Source organism: Sycon ciliatum, chromosome 8, assembly GCF_964019385.1.
Source record: "Sycon ciliatum chromosome 8, ocSycCili1.1, whole genome shotgun sequence".
NCBI classification, from domain to species: domain Eukaryota; kingdom Metazoa; phylum Porifera; class Calcarea; order Leucosolenida; family Sycettidae; genus Sycon; species Sycon ciliatum.
In genome coordinates, this window is record NC_088650.1 from 8702805 (window position 1) to 8721682 (window position 18878).

The 18878-nt window shown below is 46.6% G+C and overlaps 3 protein-coding genes across 3 annotated transcripts; 1 reads left to right on the plus strand and 2 right to left on the minus strand.

Moving 5' to 3' along the window:
* Positions 1-1793: 1793 nt before the first annotated feature.
* Positions 1794-8668, minus strand: LOC135823222 (methylthioribose-1-phosphate isomerase-like). The gene is made up of 3 exons (XM_065336068.1): positions 8428-8668; positions 5030-5527; positions 1794-2953 (listed from the first exon to the last, which is right to left on the minus strand). Exons 1-3 carry the CDS (start codon positions 8563-8565, stop codon positions 2492-2494), a joined length of 1098 nt encoding a protein of 365 aa, XP_065192140.1. The 5' UTR covers positions 8566-8668; the 3' UTR covers positions 1794-2491.
* Positions 8669-8864: 196 nt separating this feature from the next.
* LOC135823221 (optic atrophy 3 protein homolog) lies at positions 8865-12219 on the plus strand. Its single transcript, XM_065336067.1, has 2 exons — positions 8865-9215; positions 11433-12219. Exons 1-2 carry the CDS (start codon positions 9077-9079, stop codon positions 11807-11809), a joined length of 516 nt encoding a protein of 171 aa, XP_065192139.1. The 5' UTR covers positions 8865-9076; the 3' UTR covers positions 11810-12219.
* Positions 12220-14022: 1803 nt separating this feature from the next.
* LOC135823223 (small ribosomal subunit protein eS26-like) lies at positions 14023-15786 on the minus strand. Its single transcript, XM_065336069.1, has 4 exons — positions 15721-15786; positions 15467-15653; positions 14664-14797; positions 14023-14262 (listed from the first exon to the last, which is right to left on the minus strand). Exons 1-4 carry the CDS (start codon positions 15721-15723, stop codon positions 14119-14121), a joined length of 468 nt encoding a protein of 155 aa, XP_065192141.1. The 5' UTR covers positions 15724-15786; the 3' UTR covers positions 14023-14118.
* Positions 15787-18878: the final 3092 nt, after the last annotated feature.

Genomic DNA, 18878 nt, shown 5'->3' on the forward strand with positions numbered 1-18878 from the left:
TTGATTTCTGATGAATGCCGCAAGAAAACATTTCAATCCTAACTCGACTGTTACTTTGTGACTGCCGATGAGCGCGTTTACATTCTTCATTTGAAATTTTCTATACTACGGTTTTTAATAGTTTTGTGGCTGACTTGTACCACCCCCAAGAGTGTGCAACTGCCTGCACAACCTCTATGCTGTGCTGCGACGGCAGAACTTCACATCACGTGACATGGCTCAAAAGGTTATGCTGGCAAACAGTGCAAAGTGACCACAAGAGAGTTGTACCCAAAGCTGGGCTGCGTACAACCCTGTATCTATCATGCACAGAGTGCAAATAATGTGTACGGGCTCATCACGTGATGTGAAGTTCTGCCGTCGCAGACCCCATAGCTGGAGTTGCACACTCTTGGGGGTTATGTACTCTTGACTATCTCTTAATTTGCTGGCCGAAAATCCTATATATAGGATTTGAAAATGTGTGCCTTTTATGCCGTTGTTATTGGTCATCACGACCAATAATAACGACATAATGGTTTTCATGGAAGGTATTAATATGTTCGAGGCATGAATGTTTACATTTTAGATTCATAGGGCGATAATATTTCTGATGAATACCCATTTTCAGCAATTGGAAATTTGAGCATAATTGTTCAGCTGCTGTCATGGAAAGGACTGAAGCAGTGAATGTGCAGACGAACATTGCAGGTGTGGCACGGGGTGGTTTCATGACGACATATCGCACATGCCGTCATCAAACTACCAGTTTTAAGGATAAAACAAGGTCCAATAAAATCTCAAATCCTATATATATAGGATTCGAAAAATAGGGCACAGGCCTTAGTAATATTGGGCAAGGAGATGAGCCTGAGATGGTAGTGTTTGAAAAAATTATCTTATTCAACTCTCGATATCTACTAAGGGCATGTTCGTTTGGTAGGATCGGGATCCAGATCCACTGGATTCGCACCCTTTCGATTGCTCGAATCCGGATCCTTCGGATTTGGATCCGGTCAACCCACCTCGGGGAGCAGGGTTGACCGGATCCAAATGTGACCTTTGTGCGTATATGGCGGGTAAAACTCGTTTTTGTACACATTATGGTACGCACACGTGGATCGAGATAGAGCTTGCTGACTTTTTGTACAACTGGCGCTGTGAGTACGACTTTTTATTACTTCGTCCACATGGCAACAGTCAAGGCTCAAAAAAGTGTCCAGTTGACTCTGAAGGATCCGACGGATCTGAGATCTGGATCCCGATCCCGATCCTTACCAATCGAACATACCCTAAGACCTAGCAAGGAAGAATTGGTCACATACTTTTTGCTATTCTCATGCCACACCCATTTTGAGTTGAAAAATATGACCAAAATCCTATATATAGGATTTAGCAAATTAAGAGATAGAGTACATAAACCAGAGTGTGCAACTCGGGATGGTTCCTGTGGGAGCGTAATTCATGCACTACGTCATTTCTGACAGCATGGTAAGCCACAGGTACGGTGAAAAGTTGCGTAACCAGTCGCGGTGGTGCAGGTCACTGAGTTTGTCCTGATTTCGGTTTTTTGATACGGATAGCCTGGTGACTTTACTTGTCGGTGGATGTACGCAGCGTACACAGTCACACAAAACACCGAAATACTGAAACTGGACGTCTAAAATCAAGCAAACTTGGCTGATTTCCGGGCTATGAAACATGAAAATTTGAGCTGTACGCAAGTCGCGGCTTGGCTGACCTCATCAGGGTGACGTAGTGCACCAACTGCGCTGTTTCAGATCTGATATGCAGAGTTGCACACTCTGGTTTATGTACTCTTGACTATACAAATAATGTGTTTCACTTTCATCATTCTTCACTCTGATGGTCTGTTTGATAACAGTGAAACCAGTCAGTCAAAAAATGAAACTTGTGTATGGAATACTCGTGTCGGAGATCTTCTCCATTCCCAAATATCTGAGAGCCCCTATAATTCTAGCAAACCACCTATATACAAATGTTAGCAGGTTCTGGAAGTGATCTGAGAACCTCAAAAAACTGCTTTTAATAAGCACTGGTCGCCTGTACTGGCTGGAGTCAACACGATAGACCACCCAAAAAACAATGGCACGGATCTGTCTCGAACGCGTTTGGGAATGGCGCAGACTGCAAGCCTAGCCCTGGCTGCACCGGCTGGCGTGCACACTCCAAAGGGTTGCTTTCCACTTTGGTGGCAGCAGGTGGCGTTGTACCAGCTGCAAAGCTGGCCGTGGGCATTTGTTGGTGGCAGTATGCGCCGTGCCAGCCAGCGATGCTGCACGGGGTTGAGCCACAGATGGGCAAAGCCAAAGATGGACAATGCAGCATGATCACCATAGACGGAGTGTGGACACACAGCAACCCAATGCACTGACCTGCTGCATGCAGTGAACGACCACGTACGAACGGGTCAACTTGCCGACGGGATGGTGGGCAGGAGTTCACACGGCATGCGCCGCAAGCGTGCGGGCAACTAGCAATCGCTTCCACGTCACAAGTGCTGTCGCGTCAGATTCTCGACTTTGCTCTGAAGCTCGCCGGGCACGAACACACCGTGCTCCGTAATTATACCGGTGATGAGCTCCGCGGGAGTGACGTCAAACGCGGGATTCCAGCAGTCGATGGCGTCCGGAGCAATGGCCACGCCGCGTATCGACTTCAGCTCCTGCGCCGGCCGCTCCTCAATGACGATGTCCTTGCCGGAGGAGAGAGACAGGTCGATGGTGGTGAGCGGCGCCGCAACGTAAAACCTCACGCCGTGATAGCGAGCAGCGACCGCCAGCTGGTAGGTGCCGATCTTGTTGGCCGTGTCGCCGTTGGCTGCCACGCGGTCAGCGCCCACCACGATGCCGGCCACGCTCCTGCTGGTCATGAGCGACGCGACGGCCGAGTCCGGGATCAGGGTGCCCGGCATGCCCTCCACGACGAGCTCGTAAGCAGTCAGTCGTGCACCCTGATATCGGGATAGTGACAGTAATGCAGACAGACAGACAGACAGACAGACAGACAGACAGACAGACAGACAGACAGACAAAATGCAACGGTAGATGGGCGGATTACACAACAGCAGCAAGACTAGACTGATTGATACCGGTATACGCATACAGCAGAGGCGAAAGGAGGCATTGCCACGTCTACACTTCACACATGGTTTTTCCCAATTCAGTGCTCTTGGGGCAAAACCTGGCCGAAATCCTATTCTTGATATGGCTTGCCTTTTGGAGAAATTGACTTCAGAAACATAACTGGAAGAGCATTCCATGGGGAAGGCCAACAAATTGTGAAAACCCCCCAAAATTTGACACATTTACCGCCAAAAGCTAGGATTATGGATATCATCTTTTTTTATGAATGGCCTGTAGTCGCTTATATTTCACTTGACGAGAAATTGTTTGAGTCCTCGAGTCCTAATGATGGTGGGGTAAAGAGTTTAAGTTGTGTACTTGTTCTCGCTGTGATAAGCTTCCTGTCTTCTAGAACGTTGTTCAATAGGTAACCAAATACACTAGTACACTACAGGTGGAATCCTGATAATTTGAAATTCGATTATGGCTTAATTAGAACATACCGTATTTTCCGGTTGTAAGTCGACCTCTTACGACTACAAATAGAAGGAGAAAGGGTGGGGGTCGACTTACAACCGGGAACTATCAGTATCTTACAAAAAAAACGACCGCAACTGCATGCACGAGTGCACCATCTGTACACATTTTTGCCAGTTTATTGGCCTTTTTCAAGGATTGGGACGTTATCCTCCACTAAGGAATGTTTACATGATTTGTTGTTGTGTTAGTAGAAGGGAGTGGTTAGTAGTGCTTCGTTGGGTGAAAGCTTTAAAACGCAGAATTAAGACCTCCGGATACGGGGTCGACCTATAACTGGGGTCGACTTACAACCGGTAAAATACGGTACTGCTCAATTAGAAGTTTCTTCTGGGACCGATTTCTATTTTCTATCAATACAATTTCCACATAAGGCCACCCTAGAATTAATTCGTTGTTTCGGGTCACTTCACTCATCCGTACCAGGGTCGGTCGGGTTTATTTTTTATTTTATTCTGTTTTTTTATTTCGGTTACTGCGGTGTGCATACATGATTATGCATATCCAATGGCTTTTGTCCATCAAGCCAGTCGATCAAATCTGACTGTACATTGTTGTAGACGATCCAGCACGCGCAGTCATTGTCCCATTACTACTGGCATTAGATCCAGGTCCCCTCCAGGACCAGATCTTTGCCACGCTGGCAAACGAGTCTGACGAGCAGCTCTCACCAAAAGTCCAAAACCTTTGTCAATGAGCGATGCGGTAGCGGAGCTGAAGCCATTTCAGGACCGATTGCGGATCAGAGATAATAGAAGACAACCTCGTCACCAAGCGCTGCATCCTGTCATTTGGCTGCTTCTGAGCATGAGGTCGATGTCTAGACTGCTATTATAGGATCGCGTGTGTGTGTGTAGTCGACTGTACTAGTCGTACATTTGCATGCACAATATTAAAGAAACATTTTGCGGTCGGGTGAAAAAAGACGGTCGGTCGGGTGACCCGAAACAACGAATTAATTCTGGGTGGCCTAACAATATTCTGATAATTCGAACCTCGAACTGGGTACATCCAGTTACTCAGTAATTGGAAGTCCCGCGGAATCCACTTACATAGAAAATGTGTGGGATTTGTGCTGATAATTCAAAGTTAGCAAAGCACAATTAGAAGTTCACTTTATGTTCACCTGATCAGTTTGGTTTGCATGCGCAGACAGTTCAGTGTCCACTAAATCTGTGCCTGACGTGCGTAGTGCAACTCTGCGTGTCAACGCGAGCATTTTGACATACATAATGTGTTGTGGGTACATGTTTGGATAATTAGAAGTTTTCCCCTGGAATTTTGGGGTTCGAATTATCAGGATTCCACCCGTATAAATAAAAAAAAATTAAAAAGCAGGAAACAGACTGGACATCTGCAATAGCCAGGTTTCGGAGCACCGCTGGTTGGCAACTAACCCCTCTTACTGCCCTCTCTGCATGACTTACCTGCAGATAGGGTCTAGTTTCCGTGCAGTAGCAACGCTCCAGTCGGCCCTGCTCGTGCAGAGAGCGCACCACTCCCAGTGCAGTGCCGTAGCCGGCACACGCCAGTGACCCGGTGTTGCAGTGCGTGACGACGGCCACTTTCGAATTCCCCGACGCCGCCGCCGCGCCGGCCAGAATGGCGCTTGCACCCCATCGGCCGATAGCCCTGTTGTCCTGGATGTCTTTCTCCAGCATGCCCTCGAGAGCCTCGATGATCGTCTGGATCATGACGCCGACGTCACCATCGCCGCTAGCCTCCAGCCGATCGGTCAGCGAGCGAACGACGTCGGCGGCGCGGAACAGATTGACGGCGGTCGGGCGGGACGTGCAGAGGTAGGTCCACGCGTCGTGCACCAGCGTGCGCACTGCACCGGTTGACGTCAGCGTTGCACGCTGCTCGTGCAGCTGTACGGCAAGGGTTAGCGCCGCCACAATGGCGATGGCCGGAGCACCGCGTACCTAGACACAAACACGAAAAGATTGAAAGTAAATTATTCCCTGTGACATTGTTTCCTTTTTAGGCCATCATTTTTTATAGCTATGTTTCGCGTCGTCCGCACGCATACGTTTTGATTTTTTTCGGAAAAAAATAAAAAAATCGAACATGCACAGTGAGTGTACGATCATGCGAGTCATCAGTGTGGACTGGTTGAATACGGCGAAGCTGGGATTCAGAAATGGCCTCTAGGCCAGCGTTGGTAAATCGTTTGTTCGGCATCTGGGAGCAATATTCTATGAGCTTACACCAGACCGCATTGATCGTCTCAAGCTGAGAGGATGCGTCGTTCCGGAGCTCTTTACACCGCTGCTGAAGTCTAAGTACAATAATCCAGCGAAGCATAGGCACCAATGGTTGCCTCCTCTGTCCAAAATGAATATTTACTCATGCTGATAACCCAGATGTTGTGCTTCGATGTACGATTTTTCTTTCAAATGTACACCATGCACGAGCTATTGTGCTATGTACAGTGCATACACCTCTGATGAGTCTTTTTATTATTTTGCAATTTATTATTTTTTTCCACCTCTCGCATATGATTCTGGAAGTTGAACTGACGCGAAACATAGATATAAAAAATGATGGCCTTATTACGTCATATGTATGCATTCATCTGGCCGGGCGCTGTCTGGCATGCCAGGTGTACTGAACACACTTTATCTGTGCCTGCCTGCTTGGCTTTCCTTCGATCTCTCTGTCGTTCTCTATGTTCACACACACACACACACACACACACACACACACACACACACACACACACACACACACTTGTTAGTTTTTTGTCGTCCCTGAAACGAACATAATTCGTTTGGGGGGGGGGGGGGGAGCCAAAATCGCAAGTCGACCGACACTGTACATGTGACATGTACATGCATGCGAGTTTCGTCGTCCAGCCTAGCAAGCTGTGTTCGTTTCAGAGGGAGGGGAGGGGGTCCGAGTACGAAATGAACGATGTTCGTTTCAGGGACGACAGAAAACTGTTGCGACGACCCCTTAGGGGCCGTCCAGACTTAACAATCTTTTACACGAAGAGAAAAAGCTTCGTATATGGGTGGGTGGGTCAAGGGGAGTTTCATTTTGAAAAATATTGATATGAGAGACATCCAGGCATTCTTGCTGTCAAGTCAATCTATATTTCGTTCAGGGGGGGGGTGTGTGGGTGGGTGGGGGAGGGTCCTAACTAAACTTTTTCGTTTCGTGAAAATTATCAATAATGCCGGATAGCCCCTTAGTTGTTGTAAACAAAGCTCGTCACAAGATGTTTTCGGTGCGTTTGTAGAACCACTATAACACATACTCACATATGCACATGCACACTCAAATATACGTGCCGCTACAAGAGCACACGGTTTATTCCCTAGTCGACTACATTAACCATGTGTACGGGAAGATAATGGTCATAAGCTTGCGGGGTTGAAGAGGGAACAAAGCCTGAAGAAAAAAAATTGACTGTCCCAGCCGGACTCGAACCAGGGACCTTCAACAGAATCTGAATATTCGTATCAGGTAATCCCAAAGAGTGGTGCTACAAATTACTCGCGATGTTCCATATCAGGGGTGTCGGAAGGTATTTTAGTGTGGTACGGTCAGCCATCTGAAGTACAATTTACTCGTGGGGGGAGGGATGGCTGAGCCGAAAATTTTGGAAATTTAGAGCCCAAATCAGTGTATTTTATTGATTCACGGGGTGCTTGGGGCAAATAGTGGTACGGTCAATACCGTAGTGACCGTACCGTGTGCGACGCCCCTGCATATTATTTGGGCACCCAAGTAGGGATGTCAGCGAACGCACTGCGCAGGCCTCTGCGCATGCATTGCGTCATCGATTTTTTGAACGTGATCGCGGCCGACAGAGAAAACATGGCCGCGGTCTGTTTGCACCGCTGGGAGTCGTAAAATTACTGTTCTTCTGTCCCCGCGACCATTCAAATCATACGCGATACTCGAGGACCCACGAACTCACCACGTTCTCCCCGGTCGATTTCTCTGAAAGTTTGCACATCGTGAAACACCAGTATGAGAGGTGTTCAGGCCAATTTTCAAGGAATTTCCCTGGTTGGATCGTTCCAAAATCGGACTTCCATTTCTCACTCGCGGCCATTTCTTGCGCGATGGAAGCGCCCTGCCCTGGTGAGTAACCAGGATCGCGCTTGGTAGAGAGTTGCTGCAATCAGCTCCCTGATGTCTTCGCTGCCATTGTCAGAAGCGATGGACCATGAATTTGTTTGAGAGTCTCTGGATGCTACTATTCCTCAGCCTAGTTTTCAGCCATTCCGTGCATCTTCTTCGCATGATTTATTTTGCAAAAAAATGAAAGTGCTCATGAGTTTTCTTGTCGGCCGCGCGTAGATGGGCCAGGCTGACCTGCACAGATGGGCTGCGCAGTGCGTTCGCTGATATCCCTAACCCAAGCACTCGGAGTGTGGAGTTGTACTGTCTGTAAGCGAATTGGGGGCGAATCTGCACCCACGCCGTCACAGTTGAAAAGTGCTTGTCCCACTTGATGCGAGGTGACCAGCAAGGCGCTTCTGGTAGCTTGCATACTCCCGATGCAGCACGGCGTCCATTTGATACACCAGTTGTGTGAAAGACCCACGGAGGTCCTCGGAGGCTTGACGGCATTTCTCCTTCTCTGCGTTGGCAGCGCGGCTGTACTGTCTACTGTAGTGCTTGCAGTCTAGTTGTGTTCAAGTAGGTTTCACTACTTGGCCAGTGAAAACTGTGCATGCATACAACAGGCCAAAGATTTGGGACAATAATCGTTAGCTTAAAGTTTAGGTCGCGAATAATCAGGGACACTAATCTTTAGGATTATCACCATGCAACGGCCCTATGCTACATTTAGTGCTGTACACTTTACCTTCATCTGCCGAATAGCTTGCCATCCGTCTTCGAGATTCTTTACGATTTCCCATTCCTCTTGGTGAGGCAGCAGCAGTTGGTTCAAAACCTCCAACCGTCCACGTTCATACTTCAGGGGAACAAGTGTTTGCGCCATATCAAGCCTGCAGAAGCTACTAGTACTACCACCTTTTTAGACAAGAACACGAAGTTCTAAGTAACTAACTTTACTGACCAGAGACTGATCGAAATACATGTACATGTATACATGTATACATGCAAACAAGCTAAAAAAAGCTATTTTTTGTTTTGTCTTTTCCTCAGCTAGCTAGCTGCAATCAATGTCAATGATTATGTCATGTACTGCTGCACGTGACCTCCGCCTTGGAATCGTCATTCTTTTCTTTTTAGTGATTGTGCAAGCAGTTTTGCATTCTTATTCCAGAGATAGAGACAGTGAGCCCTGGCCATGCAAGGAATCCCAGTTTTGGCAAGAATAGTCTGTGGGATTTTTATTTCCCCTATGCCTTTGATTCCGATCCCGCTTTGTTGATAGTCTTCCCAGCCTCCCCAATGTTGGTTTTCTGACACCAATGAAGACTGTACTGTGAAGTTTGAATTTGTCACAGTTTTCTGATATTTTCACCAAACACAATAATTATTAGATAATGGTTCTCGCTTTTCCAGCGGGAAAATTGGCCTATTTGGCCATAAAGCAGGTTTCTAAGCCAGTAGCGAAAGCAGTAGCGAGTGGAGCAAAACGCAGTGACTTCTTCAAGAACTATGTTTGCATCCCACCCGCACGCAGTAAGTTTGTGACCATAAAAATATTCTTTTTTTTTATAATGGGTGTGTATATGAATGAACGCAGTATGGTCATATGTAGGTCATGGGTAGATGAACTTTTCCTGATGAAATTACATAGTACTGTAACAATGTAGTACTGTAAATAGCGCCGGTCAAAAAGGAGACACTTGCATGGTCCCGAGCATTCACATCAAAGATACTGTAGAATCCCGCGGATAAGCCCACCTGTGTATAAGCCCATGCTCGCGCGTACGGTACGCCCAGGCCAAGTTTAATCAGCGCGAAGCTTCGTAGTACAAGCCCATGGGTAGGGAGTTCAGTCGAAAAACCAAATTCGTGAGTTTCGAAACGCTAGCTTTTCTAAACCGGGAAGATGTGAGAAACAACCTGTGAAAATTTGAACCCAAAATTCCAAGGCAAGTCGATTGAAGATCGGAAAATGGGGTGAAAATAGTCACAGAAGTAAATGCCAGTATGTATGTGAGCCGTGTGGTTTCCGTCCAGCACTGCACTATCTGGTGCATGCATATCGGTACAGGATGTGTGCATGCATGCAGTGTGCACGCATGCCGTGCGCGCCTACTTGCACAAGTCACACATTTTCACCGTCACTGCTTCTACAGTTCACTCGATTTTTTTTCGTCAACCAGGAAATCGCCGTGGGCTAGTTTCTTTGATCATTTTCCTTCTACCGCGATAAAGCGCGAGCCTAAATGTTCTAGAATCCTCTTGTTTTAGACTAATCCGAGGCACACAAAACTCGGGTGTTCCTCGCGGGGCCGAGTACGGATCTGGTCGAAATCAGTACTTCGAAGTGCATCCACGCAAAGCGCGGAGGCATTATTTTTGGAAGCATGGCATGTGTGGCACCATTGGAATGGTAGTGACCTCAGCTACCTAAAATAGCATCGACAAGGCCGCGGGGGAAGATACATGGGCCTCGAACTGCATCCCAAACTGCTGCCGCGAGGCGCCCATTCACTTTGTACAGGCGGGTTGTGACTGCATTTTTCCCTTTTCAGCAACCGGAACTGAACTCCCTACCATGGGCCTAGGTCGTACCAAGAGTTCACAAATTATGGACTCTTGGTCATACCATGTACAGTACATGTTGTTTTTTTGTACATTTCAACACAATTATCGGTTGTTTCTGTTTGCACAGTGGCTTTCAGCAATATGCTTCTCACTTCCTTGGTACTTTTCAATAGCACAATTTTGGTGTCAGCGTATAAGCCCATACCCGCGTATAAGCCCATGTTCTTGTGTAAGCCCACCGAAATGTCCTTGTGAAACAGATAAGCCCATGGGCTTATCTGCGGGATTCTAAGGTACTGAATACTCTTTATCCAGGGATGAATTTACTGTCAGGTTTTTGCATAGCAGTTTTTGCTATGCAAAATCTCAATTGTGGCGTAAGCTACAAAAAAGCATGGATAGCATGTACATGTATGTGTCACAGTTTTCTGCATGTCACTGTGATTTTTTGAGTAGCAGTAGGTCGATTTTGAGTAGCAAACTGCGATGCGATACCGGATAGATTCATCCCTGCTTTCTCACTGTGCATCACAGAACACATCAAACAATCACATGCACTATCAGTGCCTACAAAGCGTCTCATGCATGTATATACTATGCTGTTGGTTGGCAGCATGTGACAAGGTGGAGCTGTCAACCAACAACATATTTGAACAAAACAGGATCGAATGTGGCGTTGTCCACCATGTACCACAGGTTCAGGATACGTCTGATAATACGAGTTCCGTGCACATTACATCATAAAAATGACATCAACTTGAAAGTCTGTCGGGACAGCACCCGTAGTCGAGTTGCACACTCTTGGGGCGTTATGTACAGTCAGTCAAACCTCGCTTATCCGGATCCCTCGCCATCCGGAAGAAAATCGTTGGTTACCGATTTACAGCATTTGTCATGCATACATACAGTATATGTGTTCGATTATCTGGTTCCCTCGCCTAATCCGGACATTTTTGTGGAAAACAGATGTGTGCGGTTAAGCGAGGTCTGATTATGCTCTTACTACCAGCTATGCGCCATGTCTCTTTGCAAGCGGTGTACTACTCGTATCTTTGTGCGTGTGCAAGCTTTCGCCCGCCTGGTCACTCACGCTGATCATAAAGATGTCTGTTGGGTGCAATGGCATCTTTCCCTCAAACCAATGAGTATATTTGATTCTGCTATTCCTCTTCACACATGCAGTCTACAACTGGTCGCAGACGCAGATCAAGATGCGCTTTCTGGGCTCGACGGGGAAAGTGAAGGTGCGGGAACTCAGCGAGGACGTGGCTGTCGAACTCGGTGCTCAACTTATCGGCGAGACGACGATCTTCGCCGTTGCCGCTGGCACTCTCATATTCGAGTACACGCGGAATGTGAACGCAAGCGAGCGCAAGGAAGCCGCCAAGGCAGCCGAGATGCAGCAGCTGCATGACCAGATCGGTGAGATGGGTCTGCAGCTGGAGCAGCAGAGTGCGGAGCTGCGAGAGTTACGCCGCTATCAGGGCACACTGCACACCGCACTAGGAAAGAAAGGCGTCAAGGATTTGCCCAGCCTTGACGAGCAAACTAGACTTTGAGACTGTGCTGGGCACATGCTCCCATTTTAGAAACTGTTTTAGGAGCCCGTTTGGGCTTTTCCAGTCTTCGGTCCAACTGGAAAGTCTCATCACACATTACTTCTTGTTTGGCTGGTCCAATTCAAAACAAATTCAGCCTTTTATACAATGTGCGTCAACAGATTTCCCTTGCAAGTACATAGTAGTTATAACTTATAATTCAGGAGCTGATTCGCAGAATTCTGTGAGCCGGTGGTTATAGATTGCGCCGATTCTGCTGTATCTCAAATTTGCAACATGACATACACGCAACTACTGATGTCGCTGACGGGTAGAATGATATTATGCAGTACGATACCACACACTTGTCGTCCGGCTAGCCGGCTGAGTAAACTAAAAACTAATTCTGAATGAAAGGTTTTGTACAATGGCAGGTGGTGCATACTCGTTCTTGAATTTGGATGACCTCCAATGGTTTGGAGAGAAACGTCTATATTGCGCACAAGAAAGAGGCGACTTTTGTAGCCAGAGTACTTTTTTTGTGGTGTTGCTACAGCCTACAGGCGATAAGCCTGACACTTCCCAGCCCAAATGGCATGTTGCCATATTTTGCATTTTCGCAAGCCTTACGCATGCTTTCATTGGAGACATGCCTTTATCGGAGACTGCTTTTACCGACGTATACCGGTAATTTCAAGCCCACTTTGCCATGCATGTTCCTGTTCGAAACTCTCTGAAAAGTTCGAGTGCTGTTTCATGTCCTCTCTGAATTTTAGGAGGCTCTCCAAGCTTCAGATGTGGTTGAAACTAGGAGATTCCCACGGTATGGGATCAACTTCTACGAGAATCTAAAATTCTAAACTCTCCCTCCAGGAATCCGCGGCCGCGGTAAAATTCGCGGAATTCATGTTTTTTTATCCCGCGGAATTCACAGTTTTCACCGCAGAATCGTGAAAAATCACGGTTTGGGGGGCAATGCGAGCATGCGCTTCATATTCATGCACATGAACAGTGCAGTGTCCTGTCGCTATTTTTGTTGCATTCAAAGTCGAGGGAGTTGTCTTCGTTACTGTATTAAGCCTATCGTGTGTTTTCGACCGCTAATTTTTTTATTGATACTTGTACATAGCATATAGCCATGTCTTTTCGCTGGTGCAGCGCAGAATTCACGCTATCCGCCTCATAATGTAGCGATTTGTGCCGCAGAATTTCAACTTTCTGTCCGCGGATTCCTGGAGGGACAGTCTAAAGAATATAATATAATAACAGAACACCTTTAGACGTGTTTCGTTGGATAAAATGCAGTGACTACCGTCATGTACATACTCAATGACCCAGTCTCAATCTGCACTTCCTGGCTGCAAAGGCTTACAGTAGAGCCTGTGCCCCGTGAATTCCGCGGCAGAATATCAAAAATTCCGCGCAGAAAACAGTAAATGCTGTGCTAATTCTGCAAGGGAAATGAGTATAAAACCAGATTAAATTTCCGCAACCCAATGCTTTACCTCCCAAATTATAGAGTGTTCAGGCTCAGCTCAAGGAGGGATCCAAACCATCTTCAGCAACCTACAACAGGTCGATCACCTGGTACTTTTGGACACCACCTGGTCACTTGCAGATCAGAGAAATGCCAAACCAGCTACGTGCTCATGCACCAAACAATGGGAAGCCCAGAGGGGCAAGTCCCAGTTATGGCATGGGACAGATGTAGCAAGATTTGTGTTTATACAGTAGAGTCACACGAAGAACACGGGAAAAACTGCAATGCAGCCGACATGGTCTGATGATGAAATCCCTTGCATTGAAGCTTACAATATTCCCCACGCAAGATTTTAGAACCACCTTCCATTCTTTAGAGGGAAATCATTCGGGGCTGACCTTTTGATCTTCGTAGGGTGACTCTATTGTAGTACAAACAAGCTAAGACACATCAACTGGACTACAGCAGAGAACAGAGTATCTTTTCAGCCATTTATTTCCCAAATCTGTGAACAAGAGGCTACACCAGGTGGGCGGTTAAAGTAAAAAACGTGTGAGCACACAGCGTCAATCTCTATGGTCTGATGATGTCCCTTGCATTGAAGCTTACAATATTCCCCACGCAAGATTTTAGAACCACCTTCCATTCTTTAGAGGGAAATCATTCGGGGCTGACCTTTTGATCTTCGTAGGGTGACTCTACTGTAGTACAAACAAGCTAAGACACATCAACTGGACTACAGCAGAGAACAGAGTATCTTTTCAGCCATTTATTTCCCAAATCTGTGAACAAGAGGCTACACCAGGTGGGCGGTTAAAGTAAAAAACGTGTGAGCACACAGCGTCAATCTCTAAGCGGTAGTGGCAGCAGGTGCACCGAAGCTGCCAGCTGGTGCGCCGCCGAAGCTGCCAGTTGCAGCGGGGGCGCCTGTTGCGGCACCAGGTCCCGAGCGCTGCTGTTGCTGGTCACGGGGAGGACGCGGAGCATCATCACGCTGCAAAACAAACGAAGAAAAGGACATACACAAGCACAGTCATGATCGAGACGACAAGTGACACACAAAATGCCAATAGCCACGCACTATGGACAAGTGTACAATAATATAGCATACCAAGCCTTGCAATGGTAGTTAGCTATAAACTTCTCCACAAAAGGAAATGTTGCACGATAGTTTAATGGGTATCCAGGCACGTGGATGCCTCCACTTAAGTGATCTGTGACGGTATTGACTCATTCAAGCCACTCGCATGTGGAACGCAGCCCTATGTCTCCGCCACTGACATAACACATTACAAACCGGCTGAACACCCATCGCAAGCAGGGTCTGATTCATACATAAGACCTCAGTAGCAGCAACCACAGTACACTAATTGCATAATGGAATAAAGAGCCTACCTTAGGACGGAAGTTGGGTGGAGGTGTGCGGTCACGACGAGCCTCACGAGAGCGGTTACGCACGACCTTGCTGTGGATGGCGCAGCTCACACAGTAGTGGAGTTTGGCATACAGCTTGGGCAGGGCAAACTGGCCTACACACAAGGACCAACAAAGACGGAACATACGGACATACAAACAGAAAAGAGGATTAATACAGTGCTCGCCTGGAGCAAATTGTAAGCATGGTGTTGCATTTGTGTTTCAAAACTACATCGGAACGATACGGGAAATGCTACATGGTGACTGTGCACTTGACTACATCAGCATGTCTGGATTCTCGAGGCCAAACAATCAACGGCTATCCGTTGATGCAAAAGGCCAAAATATGAAATGGACTGGGCACATTCCACAGGGATCAAATTCAGCATAGACCGCCACAGATACTCCACTCCGCTTTCGATGAATGTGGCAGTGGCCACTAGATGGATGCACTGACATCCATTCTGCAACCAGAATTCGCGATTTTATCAATCGCATAATTTTTCGCAATTATTCAATTTAACCTCCAGAACATCTCCATTCTCCGCCAGAAGGCTCCAGATCAATGCGCCCACTGCTGTGGCCATCAAGGCAAATACTACTTAGGAACAAGCAATGTGACAGTCCTGACTGACTGAACTTCCATCGAGCTGTCTGCAGAGATCCACGATCTAAGAGCTAGCTAGAAAGACATAACACAGTAATATCAAATTCTCCAGACACAGCGCTGATACTCCACACATACACATACACATCAAGCAAAATATTTCGCTCATCCTTACCCTTCTCTTGGGCATACACGCTGGCCTCAGTTATGTCACGAACAGCTGCGGACTCCACAATGTTCCTGATCACAAACTTTTTGATAGATTTGTCCTTTGGGACGCATCTGGCGCAGTTTGTGCAGCGAACTGCACGAACATGGCCACGGCCGTGCTTGTTTCGTCCGTTGTTCCGTCTCTTTTGCGTCTGCAGAATGGCAAAAGGCCAGAGTCAGCGACAGCACATGGCAAACAAAAAAAACAAGGCCACTCACCATGGTGGATCGGGAAAGAAGGGAAGAGGAAAGACTGTGCGCATGCGTTTCAACCCTCAAGCCCAGGCCACGTAAACTTTTCGTAAAATTTTTCGATTTTGGTGACGTTTTTCGATGAAAAGTAGTGTTTTCGCAAAGAAATAGCACTCATGCCAGCTTTCTTTTTTCCCTCACGCGCTTTCCCCACGTCAAATGACTCGCTTTTCGCTTTTTCGGCATTTTCTTGAGACGTGATTGTGCATCATGATTTTTGTAGGTCTGCAAAGACGAAGTGAATTTTACTTTTTTCACATGAGATCGAGAAGACAACACGGCATGCTCTTCAATCCGGTGGTAATCAGGAAATAGGTTGGATAAAATTGATACTGGAGCTGAATGGAGAAGCTGGCCGTCAATCTGAAATGACTATAAAGTGCAAGGAAATTAATGATATCCTACAATTGGTTTCCTTCGGATGTTGAGTTTTGATGGTGATGTCCTTGAGACCTTCTTCATGCATACCGGTATGTGAATCTTCCCGTGGACATTACATGGGACATCGTGATGAAGGGACCTTGCCAGTACATGTACTTGGTTACCGTGGGATCCAGTCGTAGCTGTCCATACGGAATAGCTGAAGTCAGCAGTCACATTGCACACGACGGTGTAACAGTATTATAATAATTATACAATGTCTGAGACTGGCTAGTTGTGAGTGGAGAATCCTGCATTCCTGGTCATGAAGTACATGTATTTGTGAAGACAGATTTACTAGCACAGTTACATGAGCACGTCGACTCTTCCCAGCACCACAGTCTTGACTCCAGAGTCCGCATCTACAATGTATCTCGCTAATGGCGAGTCGGGTTTGGCCAAAGATACCAGACCCCGCCCCAGTACATGTATAGAGCACGGCACCATCACGGGCTGAAAACTAGACCTCTTTTCTTCTTGTGACTTTGTACCACCATCCCCGATTACGGGGAGTAAGAAATCTGGAGTGCCACTACGCTAACGGTCCCAGCGTTACGATGCAGCATTTTTCATTTCTGAAACCACAGCAATTACTGCAACGTACATAACCTTACCCTAGGATAGAGTGTGGTGGTTAGGAATTACGGAATTACTCACAGCTGGATGATGTAGATCAGGATTATTTAACTAAGCACTACCCAATGGTAATTGTCGATGGGAGGTTTACAGTCTGGGAGCTATAACTCAAAATCGCCCCTGGGACTCTAAGTGCTGCATGTATGTCGACCAACATCCGATGCATAAAACGCACGTATGGCGACATTCAACTACGAACTGCATCATGTGCTATAATCGATCCTCGCACTGGTGGGAAGTTCCTACATCGTAGTAGTTCGGAGTGAAGGACAAACTAAGAAATGTTTGGTCAAACTTCAGGCCTGCTTCTCAATGTGTATTTCTGACTATTTCAGGTTTGAGCCGCCGATAATGCCTTCATAGGTACTGGTGCCTAATAAGTTAATTTGATCTGATATTTGTTGAAGTGGAATGTTGAGTTTTGATTGATGGCCAAAAGAGTCACTGTTGAAGTCTGATGTGTGTCTTATGCTCCGAATGTCAACGAAAACACGAATTTTGGGCCTGAAAGGGGTTGCAGCATAGACCCCGGTGCACCGGTGCGGCGAATACCCCAGGAAACACGGTATTGTCTCTCTGCACTGGTACTGGAGTGATTGGAGCTTATCAGTCACGGTGTTAGGCCACGGCCAATGTATTCGCCGTCTCTCGTCACTTACACAAAAAGGAATAACGACAGGCGGGAAATACATGTTAACAAGTTGCATAAAGAAAACATCCGCCCTGCCCGTCAGAACTGGATGAGGAATGTTGAAAAGCAACATGGAAAACAATGAATGAGCACTGCTGTGTACAGCCAAAAGGGATGCTCTGTGACCACCGGCAGCGCATCTGCTCGCCTCGGGATCTTGTTCAACTTCTTACTTGTATAAAGTAAGACCGTCGGATTGTACCAAGCCTATACATATTGTAAGCTAAGTTTGCAGTTGTAGCTCTCCATTATTGCAATAAGCTGTATACATATTGTAAGCTAAGTTTGCAGTTGTAGCTCTCCATTATTGCAATAAGGCCATGATATGATTACAATGTTGATAATGTCAAGGGCTGTTTACAGACCAGGTTCTGTGAGTTCAGAATTGGTATCGTACCGGTAGTAGAACGAAAGGTGGCACCCTTAACAGTGCGGTACACTCGCGACGTTCTAGTTTTGCTGTCATCTGGGTAACTTTCATTATGTGCTTCACCAGGTACATGCATCCATGGCCATATGCACGTCTGTAGGGCTTACACTATCAGGGGCGCCGGGCGTCGGACACGGTACGGTCACTACGGTATTGACCGTACCACTTTTTTTGCCCCCGCCAGGTACCCTGTGAATCAATAAAATACACTGATCTGGGATCTAAATTTCCAAAAAATTCTCGGCTCAGCCACCACTCCCCCACGAGTAAATTGTACTTCAGATGGCTGACCATACCACACTAAAATACCTTCTGACGCCCCTGGGTCTATAGTCTACAGCACTCGATGCAAATACACGTATCCATGAATGCCCCAAGTACGTGTCCAGTCATGTACAAGGAACAACCAGAGTACTTGCTATATTACCTACATACAGTGCATTTCAAAACTATAGACGCGTAGGGTTTTTGAAATATTTCAAATTTGGCTGGACCTTTTTGAGAATAGTTTTCGGAATATTGCTCAGGATCGCTCCACAATTACTCTCATATAGTTTCTAAAGGATTGGATAACAGACGCACAATTTGGAAAAATTTATGCACAAAGTGATCACAGATTTTATGTGGTATAGATGCTGGCATAACGGTTTTTGCCTAGGTACGCGTCTATAGTTTTGAAATGGACTGTAGTAAGTATTATACAGCTTACCTACAAGTAACGTTACCTACTGCCAAGCTCCTCATTTCCAGACCAAGAGGCGCCCACCCCCACAGAACACTGACTGTGCCACGCTCGGTCCAAGTATGTGTGTGTGTGTATGTATGTGCGTGATTTAAGCCACCCAAACTATAATATTAGTAGCAAGTATACCCCAAGTACATGTATGTACAAGGAACAACAAAACCTTCACTGGGGTCAGGGGTAAAATACTAAATGCAGTTGGATCT